Source organism: Plasmodium gonderi (assembly GCF_002157705.1).
Source record: "Plasmodium gonderi DNA, contig: Chr11, whole genome shotgun sequence".
Taxonomy (NCBI): Eukaryota; Apicomplexa; class Aconoidasida; order Haemosporida; family Plasmodiidae; genus Plasmodium; species Plasmodium gonderi.
The window spans coordinates 1,818,958-1,829,900 of NW_021628936.1; the positions used below are offsets into that span (position 1 = coordinate 1,818,958).

At 28.7% G+C, this 10,943-nt stretch overlaps 2 protein-coding genes across 2 annotated transcripts; both read right to left on the bottom strand.

The window, feature by feature from the left end:
- Positions 1–1,231: 1,231 nt before the first annotated feature.
- On the bottom strand, positions 1,232–4,056 carry PGO_113850 (hypothetical protein, conserved; the record flags this gene model as incomplete). Its single annotated transcript, XM_028688719.1, has 2 exons — positions 1,232–1,276; positions 1,489–4,056. 2 exons carry the CDS (start codon positions 4,054–4,056, stop codon positions 1,232–1,234), a joined length of 2,613 nt encoding a protein of 870 aa, XP_028544520.1.
- Positions 4,057–5,964: 1,908 nt separating this feature from the next.
- On the bottom strand, positions 5,965–7,209 carry PGO_113860 (ornithine aminotransferase; the record flags this gene model as incomplete). Its single annotated transcript, XM_028688720.1, has 1 exon — positions 5,965–7,209. The coding sequence occupies one exon, from the start codon at positions 7,207–7,209 to the stop codon at positions 5,965–5,967; it is 1,245 nt and encodes a 414-aa protein (XP_028544521.1).
- Positions 7,210–10,943: the final 3,734 nt, after the last annotated feature.

Here is a 10,943-nt window from a genome sequence, read left to right on the forward strand (position 1 = left end):
TATTGTGCTTAATAAAATTTACACAACTTGGAGGACCATTTTCTTATTCATCTCCAGCATTATCCTTTTCGCATATTTATTTTTTTCTTTTCGAAAGTGCATGAAGATCGATTCATTACTATATATCAGTGTAGACCCCCCAAAAGAAAAAAAAAAAAAAAAAATAATTTTCTTTTCCCACTCCTTCGATTGGGTAGCAATGAAATGATGTGTGATCCATAGCAACGCTCGAAACAAGCCTAAGGTTTTTTTTCTCTTTTTTTTTTTCCTTTTTTTAAAACGAAACTCCCTGATAATACACGTGCGTGTGATTAGTGAACTCATTAAATGAGGTATAAAATGGAGTACAAAATAGAATATCAAATGTACCAAGTTAATAAAAGCAACATAAAGCCATTCCCATTTCATATGAACACACACACGTCGTGGAAAATTAGGTGGAACCATAACCCCTTTTCTTCCTAACATGCAAATATGGGAAAATTTTAGCTCTTCATGACATGTTTTTTTTTTTTTTTTTTTTTTTTAAAACATCATTTGGGCAAATATCGTCCATTTTTCTATTTGGAAATTCGAAAAACTTCCCAGCTATTATGGAAAAATCAATTGTTTATATTTATATTTTTAAAAAAGTTCACACGAGCCCGTAAAAGGTGAAAACAACTTAGCTCAAGTTGCAGCTCCACTTAAAAAAAGAAAAGAAAAATAAAAAAAAAAAAAAAAATTAAATTCAGTTTTTGTTTGTTACTTTGCTTAATGAGCTAAAGAACAAGGATGTATGAAAGACGTTTTTTCGCTACCCATATTTAACAACACCTGTATGCAAAAAAAAAAAAAAGGGCATGTAATTTTTTTCGGGGTGGGACATATGATCAACTTTTTTCCCTATTATTTATTTTGTTCGGTCAAACGCATTTACAGAAAAGATGGTATCGAATATAACTGAGCATGTGTGTACATGAAAAATATCAATGTATATCCATACATGTATGTATATATATATATATATATATATATATATATATATATATCCCATACGTGTATGCACATGTGCATATAGGTATTAAGCCAATCACTTGAAAATGTCATTTTGATTTCTCATATATTGATTATTTCATCCCAGGTGAGAAGACTTGGAGCATTTAAGGAGGAAGATAAAGAGAATATTCGATCCTCCATAAGGAGGAGGAAATGACACAAAAAGTGACGACATGTCACTGATTGTGTCTACTCATACGCCAACTCCGTAATTGTCTAGGATCTTAAATATGTTTTCCTGAAAATAAGGGAAAGAGGGAAAGAAAAAAAATGTGAAGAGCCTTAATTTTTATTTATTTATTTATTTTTATACGCTACTTTATTATGGATAAAGATATAACATATTTGTCATGCACAGATGAAGTTATGTGGCCCCATTTTGATCGCCTATCAAGAATAATAAATGTAAAGAAAAAAAAAAAAAAAAAAAAAAAAAAAAAAAAAACTCACCGTCGAGCTCGTCACATCAACTTGAAAAACATACGAGAGGAAAGTAAAGGTGAAGGGAAAAATGATCTTAAATAATAATTCCATGATTAGATGAAATGTGGAATACTTGAGGAACATATTCTGATTACCTAAAAAAATCATCACTAAATTTTCGATAACTCTTTTAAAAGAATTTTCAAATAAAAAAATGATTACATAAATCAGAGATTTGTCTACGTAATATTTTATGCTTTTTAAAAGAAAAACGATATTGAAAAAGTAGGTAATTAAAAATGTATGTTTAAGTGTGTCGTATATTTTCCCCATGTATTGTTGCATGGAACCACGGTGTAACACATGACTAATTCGATTTGTTTTAGACTCATCTTGGAGTTCTCCTTCACCCTCTCTGTTTGTCCCAAGAGTGGAAAAATTTTCTTCAAAAATAGGGAGCCCTCCCTTTTGGCTTTGTATATGTCCGCGTAAGACACATATAATATTCTTATTGTAAGTGTTATTTTCGTTCTGTTCATGTTTATCATCAAAAAATAAAATATTTTGATAAAAATGAAAATTATTTTTCTCAAGAAAATCATAAATGTACATAATAAATATTTTATTTAAAATTGCATTGATCAGAAGAGGCGCACTTAGTCCTGAAACGAAATTTTCGTTCTCTTTTGCAATTTCAATTTGTTCATTATTTTTTCGACATTTGTACAAATCCAGAACTGATTCTTTTATATTTCCTTTTTGAACCAACGTTTGTATTGATGTATAATTGGTAAAACTCATGTATTTTTGTTTAGTTATCTTCTTACTTTGAATTTTTCGCAATAAATTTTTACTTCTTTCCTCATACAGGAAATTAACAAATGTGAAATGATTTTTCTGTGGTATCTTATCGCGTTCATATGATTTTTCCATTTGGATTTTTCTTTTTCCTTTTCCTTTGTAACAACGTCTTTCCTTGTGAGTAAAGACCGATGGGTTCCTATCATCCCAATTGTGACACTGCGTCCGTTCGTGCAAATTGTGTTCTTTGCTCTCACTCTCATCTAAATCCAGGTTGTGTGACTCGTAATAAATCTTTTCCGTTTTGAAAAAAACAAAGTAATACATGTAATTAAACAGGGAACTGTTTAAATTTAAAAAGGGATACATTGGGTTTCCATCAGGGTTCGCGAATTCTTTTTCTAATATTTTTTTTTCACTGGAAGCATTCACTTCATTTGAATATGTCAAACTGTTTGACACCTTTTCAGGGATATCCACAAAATTGATAATCTCCTCCATACCTGTCGCTTGTGCATTTTGTCTATCTTCCACGTTGTGGAAAGTAACGTTATTACACATTTGCGCATCCTCGACGTTCGATTTATTCTTCCTTAAGTTCTCCTCGTTCTGCCCATGCTGCTCATTCTGCTGGTTTACTTTTTTCGAGATGTATTCACGATTAATCGCATTTATCAAACTTAAGTCGCATTTTTTTGCACCTTGATCACAGCTGATTGTTGAGTGATTACTTGTTTGCTTTATTTTGATATGTACTAATGATAAGGAAAAATAGTATAAAAATATGATATGCTTAAATAACTTTGCATCCAAGATATTAAATAATTTCTCGTATGTATTTTTTAAATTGTCAATTTTATTCAAAAAATTTTGAATGATTTCTTCCGTACTTAACGAATTGTTCGTTTTTTGTATTTTTATTTTTTCTTCTAATTTTCCCTTAACCAACTGTAGTATGTAAAAATGTTTAAGCATTAAAAATGTGTTTTTTCTGTATTCCTCATTTGTCATTATTCTCTCTTCGTAACTCTCGAAAAAAAAATCTGAACAGGTCAGGTTATTTTTTTCAATATTATTTGTAAATTTCTCACTCATTCCTTTTTGATCTGTAGGTAAAAGAAAATAATTTCTTATATCAGACAAGTATTGAAGGTACATTTTTATAGTGTCTACATTTTCACATTTCATAATAAGTTCACAAAGAACTCCTCTCGTTTTTTTTATTTCTTTGTCCAGTTTTTTTATATATCCTTTTAAGTAATTTGCAAATTTATGATCTTTTGATTTGCAATTACAATATGCACACAGATATATTTTTATTTTATCACACATGTTAATATATTTCATGCTATCTTGTACATTTTCCTTTTCGTTGTTTTTATGAATTATTAATGGAATTTTAAATATGTCAGTCCACATATTACTCCTTGTAATGTTATGTTCATTTTTTGAATATTTCAAATTGTTCATAATCTGTTTATAGGCATGACCTTCGAATAAACGTGTTATTTTTTCACAATTAATTATGATGTTGTTAACAAGAGCTTTATTGTCTTGTATATTTTTCTTTAACTCTCTTGTAATAATGGATGATTTAATAAAAATGTCTGGATATTTTAAAATTAATTTTTTCATATTTTTTATGTTTTCATTTTTTTCCTTTGCTAAATTCATTTTCTTCCTAATCATAAAATTGGATATATCTTCCTCATCATTTTCAATTAAACTTTTCACTTCACTTTTATGCACCATGTACTGTGGTATATCTATGTCTTCTGCTCGACAGCTCATCATATTTAGTAATTCTTACAGGACTATATAATGTGTGAACATTTAAACATATGTCAGAGTTGTGAATTTATTGAAGTCTTCTTCCCTTATGGTTTCTCAGTTGGTGTTAGTGTGGTGTGAATTTCCTGAGCCAATTTTATAATGGCAAGATTCTCAAAGCACGGGTGAAAATGTTTTGTAATCACTGAATTATAACATTTTAGGTAATGAGATTTGTAAAAAGTAGCGTTAAAAAAAAAAAAAAAAAAAAAAAAAACAAAGGGGGAAGAAGAGGAACGAAGCAAAAGAAGGGGGAACAGAACCAAACGCAATAGTTGTCATGTTAGAAAGGACCATACTCGGTATGCTCTTTATTCACATACAGTGAGCTTCACATAATTGCTAGAAATTTAAAAACGTAAGTTAGCAATTAAGGGGCACACATTCTGTGCGTTCATATTTTTTTTTTTTTTAGGTACCTCACTTAAAAAAAAAAAAAAAAAAAAAAAAAAAAACATGCACGTACATATATATATGGTACATATATAATACGTGTATAAACGAGCCCATACATATATACATATATAAATACATACATGTATATATATTAACTACATAGCATTTATATGTATTATCTAAACACACATCGTTCTCAAAAATTGCGGATAGCTCAGGAGGTTTACGAAATAATTTCGATATAGTAAGTTCATCAGAATCAAAAGGATGAATGGGTCATCCACGTTCGACAAAAGTGAACGATGAAAACATTCAAAAGCGGCACTTGCCTTAGATGTAAATTTTAAGCAAAAATGTGGGGTGTTCAGGGTGTGTTTGTTTGGGGTAACACATATATATAAATACATATAAGTACATATAAGCACATATAAGTACATATAAGTACATACATATATATAACGTGTTTGGCGTGAATTGTGGTGAAACAAAAAAAACAACGAAAAAAAACATCTGGAAATATGGAAGTGGTGTTATATTGTTGACACCATGTAAAAGGAAATCATATGAGAAACACAAACAAAATTAATAAAACAAAATATAATGTAACATAATATAAATGCAGTAACATTATTTGCACAAACGGATGAGACGGCATAAAATAAGAACGATTCGGTATAAATTTGTTCGGACTGTAGTGATAAGAGGGGGGTTTAAGGTGTTAATCAATAGATTGAAGAAACAAAATTACAGATGTAATGAGGAAGAAATTTAAAGCTTCACTTCATTTATCATCTATCTATCCATATATATATATATATATATATATATATATATGTAGGTGAAGAGAAGAAAATTTGAGAAAAAGTATAGTGTGTAATATAAGTACTTCAGTTTTAGGCTTGGTATATAAGTGGAAGAAAAAAAGAATGAGAACGGGGAGGAAGCGAAATATTTTGGGATAACCAAGAGGTGAGAGAGCAGTTAAAAGAAAATAGAAAAAGTAAAAATCACCCAGGAATCTTCAAAAAAAAAAAAAAAAAAAAAAGGACATAAAATATATATAAACATTTAGACGGGTATGAAAAAAAAGGACACATTAAACATATATAAACATTTAGATGGGTGGGGAAAAAAAAGGATACTTGTTATGCACATGAAAAAAGGTGTACTCATTTGGGGACACTCACTAATACAGTTAATACTCATAATGATGCATAAATGTACTCTTCGTACGTTTTTTTTTTTTTTTTTTTTTTTTTTTTGCAACAATGGAGAAGAGAAAATTATAAAAAAAAGATGCACAAAATATATGTAATACAAAATATATGCATTTCGGTAAACAATAAAAAAGTACACACTTTTTATCACAACACATAAAAAAAAAAAAAAATATATACGTATATATATATGTATATATATATATATATATAGAGAGAGAGTGCTCAAAAAATAAGGGTAATTTTTTCAACGTCTTTTCTACAACATGTCATCAAAGTGCTTAATCGTTTTGGCAATGATTTCCACGCACTCATCCAATTGCTCCTTGGTGATACAAAGTGGAGGAGACAAACGGATAGTTTTATCATGCACAGATCTTGTAATCAATCCATTTTCTTTAAGCTTTAAGCATACGTCCCAAACATCGACAATATCAGTCTTGAATTCAATAGCACATAACAATCCTCGTCCTCTAATATCACGAACAATCTTGCTATTTTTAAGTTTCTCTTTTAAAGCTTCTAAGAAAGGGCCACCTAATTTCTCAGCATTTTCACATAATTTTTCATTAATTAAAACCTTAAGTGCTTCTACACATATTGCAGCAGCTAGAGGATTTCCTCCATATGTAGAACCATGTTCACCTGGTTTTATAACCAACATAACATCATTATTTGCCAAAATGGCAGATATGGGATAATGTCCACCAGAAAGAGCCTTACCTAGTAAAATAACATCGGGTTTTACACCATAATGATATGTGCATAATAATTTTCCTGTTCTTCCCAAACCTGTTTGCACTTCATCGGCTACAAACAAGACGTTGTATTTTTTACACAATTCAGCAACGCCTTTGAAATAGCCATCTGAGGGTAGTATAACTCCAGCTTCTCCTTGGATAGGCTCAACAATAAATGCACATACATTTGGATCTTGTAATTGTGCTTCCAATGCTTCCAAATCATCATACGGCACTTTGAGAAAATTTGGAACAAAGGGACCAAAATTATTTTTACATTTCTTATCAGTTGATGCAGATACACAACCTAATGTTCTTCCTGAAAAACCATTTGTGCAAACAATAAGTTTTGCTGAATCTTCTGGAATCTTTTTAACCTCATAACCCCACTTCCTACATAATTTATATGCAGTTTCGCTCGCTTCTGCACCAGTATTCATCATTAAAACTTTATCATACCCAAACAAATTTGTCAAATATCTTTCGCACACACCTAGAGAATCGCTAAAAAATGCTCGGCTGCATATGGTTATTTTTTTGGCTTGATTTATCATTGCATTCAGAATATCTGGGTGACAGTGGCCCTGGTTTACAGACGAATATGCTGACAGGAAATCATAATACCTCCTATCTTCGATGTCATATACAAAAACTCCTTTTCCTCTATTCAGAACAACTGGAATTGGATCATAGTTGTGGGCTCCGTAGGTAAGTTCATTGTTCATGTAGTCCTGGCTACTTTTCAAGTCTTTAACGAATTCCATTTTGCGCAAATCTGGAGGGACGATAATATAAATTTAGCATATGCATATTTGATGCATGTGTATATTTGATGCATGTGTATATTTGATGCATGTGTATATTTGATGCATGTGTATATATATATATATATATGCACATAATTATGCATGAGACGGGGAAGAATGCGTGACCGATAGTGCTCACGGATTACAATTTAAAAAAAAATACATATACATATATATATATATATTGCACGTTCAGAATTTTTCTTAAAAAAAAAAAAAAAAAAACTTAGCTCGCTATAGCTAGCCAGCTAGCCATTTGGTTAGTAGGAATACAAAAAGAATGAAATGAACATTAATATAGAGAAAAGGAATGAGCACATAAGCAAGTAAGCACAAATAGACACAATTATGCAATGAAACATTCTTGTGAATATGAAAAAAACCAAACAACACAGAATAGTTCAATTGTCGACATGGTTTGTTTATGTATATCAAAAAAAATAATTAACATATTCGATTAAGGGAAAACTGTTAACAACAGTTTGAAAAGATGGAACTGAGGGGAGAAACACGAAACACTTTTGTGGATATATATATATATATATATATATATATATAGCGACATGGGACTTTTTTTTTTTTTTTCAAGGAAATAAAACGCACGGATGCCTACAATGGTATTACAATATATATCACCTATTTTTAAAGATGTACATTTTAGGTTTATATGCTTTTTTTTTTTTTTTATTGACATATATGGCATGTAAAAAATAAGGATTGTTTTCATAGGCTAGAGCATTTTTCATTAGGGTAGAGAAGCATAAACAGGGAGAATACAGCATGGATACGCATATATATATATATAAACACATATTTATATACACATATATTTATGTGAAACTATTTTATTCATGTGCATATATTTTTATTTCATTCCTAGAATACAAAAAAATGTACACTTACCGTAGATTTTAAATTAGGCTAAAAAAAAGAGATAGGGTGAATGGCAGATACAAAAATTTATCCTTAATTTAGTTAAAAGTCATGTATTTTGAATAATTGTTTTTTAAGCTTGTGTATAAAAAAATAATAAATGAATAGAATAAAATAAAAAAACGTAAATTTGTTTGAATAGTGTTTTGTTTTATTGAATCTAAGGAAAAAAGGTAGAAATTCTTAATTCGTTGCGTTATCTGAATAAACTTTATGTGTGATTGTGATGCAATAAATATATTTTTATTTTTAATAATTTTATTTTTAAAAATATTATTTATAATAACTTTATTTTTAATAATTTTATTTTTATTAATTTAATATTTTTAATTTTATGTGTATTAATTTTATTTTTATTTCTAACACATTAAATTTTATTTTAATGCTTAAGTATTTTTTTCACTTTTCTAAAAGAAACCGTGCTATTTTATATATACATAATATAGCAACTATGGTGCTTTTAGGAGAGGAATATTATGCAAAAACACATTATGCACCACATAATATTAAAAGCTCAAACTGTTATATATGTTTACTTGCATGCAAGGTCCTCCTCTCTTTCTCAAATATGCACAAAAAAAAGAAAAAAAAAAAAAAAATATACTCTACAGTAGAGGATTTAAAAGGAGTGTTTTATAAAAATATTCATGTGATTGTACTAATGTTTGACTGTTTTTATATATGCATGCAGAGCTATTTTTTTTTTTTTTCTTTTAAATTCCAATTGGAGGTGGTGAATAAGAGATAAAATTGGGTAATTAGAAGCTGCATGGGGACACACATGTATATTTTGTTTGGGAAATACTCAACTGCGTGCCTAGGTGGTGAATGAATCCGAGAAATGAAGAAATGATGTAAGTTATTTATATTTCCTTTTTTTTTTTTTTTTTTTTTTTTTTGCATGTACTGAATGGATATGAAATAGATACGTATCTTTTCTACACTCCTGCAGATGAATTTACAAGTATATATATGTTCGCATATATGAATACGTTGTATGTATGTATTTATGTATATAGCATGTATGTAAATATTTTCAAGTGATGGGTTTCATGCATGGATGTGTTGTGATAAGGAAGAATTGATGGTGACGAGGTGCTGAAATTTGAAGGCGCACATGCAGCTTTCTGGAAAAATGAAGAAGTAAAAAAAGGGGTCTCATATGTGTTCAGAGAAGCATAAAAATATAGATGCAGCAATAAATATGTATTTACCTATATGTGTATACATGCCTTTTAAATTAAAAAGAGAAAAAAATCATTCTTATTTTGTTAAAAAAGGCGTATTTTTTTTATGGTACCTTGAGCTGAGTGGTCTCTTCATGAATATTTATTTGTTTGTGTTTATGTTTAAAAGAAAGATGTTCAGTTTTTTGCCATTATATATATATATATATATATATATATGTATGTATACAAAAGGTATGTTTATTTATTGTGAGAATCTTTTAAAATTTAAAAGTACCTAAAAGAACACAAAGATGGGAGGAAGAAGAAGGGTATTTATGTCATATGGATGGAGAGGGGGTATCTTCTCATGTGTACAGAAAAAATACTTTATTTATTTTTGGAATACAACAATTCAAGCTCACTTTCGTTATTACTTTATTTATCTATATTTTTGTTTATTTATCTATTATTTATTTATTATTTGTTTATTTATTATTTAGTTTTTATTTACTATTTATTTGTTTAATTATATTTATTTATTTATTTTTTTTTTATCTTTCCCCATGCTAATTTAAACTATATATATATATATATATATATATGTATTCTATAGGAATGTGAAAAACGCAACTGCCTCATTCCAGCATTTGTTAGAAAAGTAGAAAATTATTTTATCGCTTCAGTGTGTGTACTTTTTCACAGGAACGGAGGAGGGAGGGAAGAGGCTTTTAAAAAAAAAATAGGGGTAGAAAATTTTTTCTTTTTAAAAAAAAAAAAGAAAAAAAATTATGAAATTGGCATATGGGGATATATATCATATTTTTTACTTCCTACTTAGAATACTCTTCTCTCCATAATACAGTGTTGTGTGAGCTGACTATAAATATGACCTTGTTGTTACAATAAAATTTTTTTTTTTTTTTTTTGGTTTTTATTCTGTTTTGAAATGTGCTTTGGGTTATATATATGTTTAGGTGTATTATTATTTTGACACTGAATCTACCGACACCCCTCTTTTTAAAAGTGTCAAAAATATGGATAGATGGATGATGTATTCTCATATGTAGCTGTTATTATATTAGAACTTTCTATCAACATTTATTTTGCCTAATTATCAAGTTATATCGATCGTTTTCATTTGCTTTTTTTTTACATGTGGAAAAATATGAAACTCTATGTAAGAGATAAAAAATGCGAAATATTTTTATAACTAAAAAAAAAAAAGGAAAGAAGTAAAAGAAGTAGAAATAAGTAGACAAAAGGGGGAGGGAAGAACCCACCAACATGTATCATCTATGCCATAAATATATCATTATGCCGGTATATACTTACTATACGTACTTTGTAACATTTTTGTAGTTCAACTTTTTTTGAACGTGCGAAATGAGCATGCAAATGCATGCAACGCGTGGTATTCATTTTTGTTTATTTTGTTTATGATGAACCGCATATGTTTGTATATATACATATACACATAACTTGCTTATATTTTTTTTTTTTTTTTTTTTTTTTTTTTTTTTTTTTTCCCCTTTTTTTTTTTTTTTTTTTTTTTTTTTAGAAAAAAAAAAAAAAAAGGGATGTTTTTTTTTC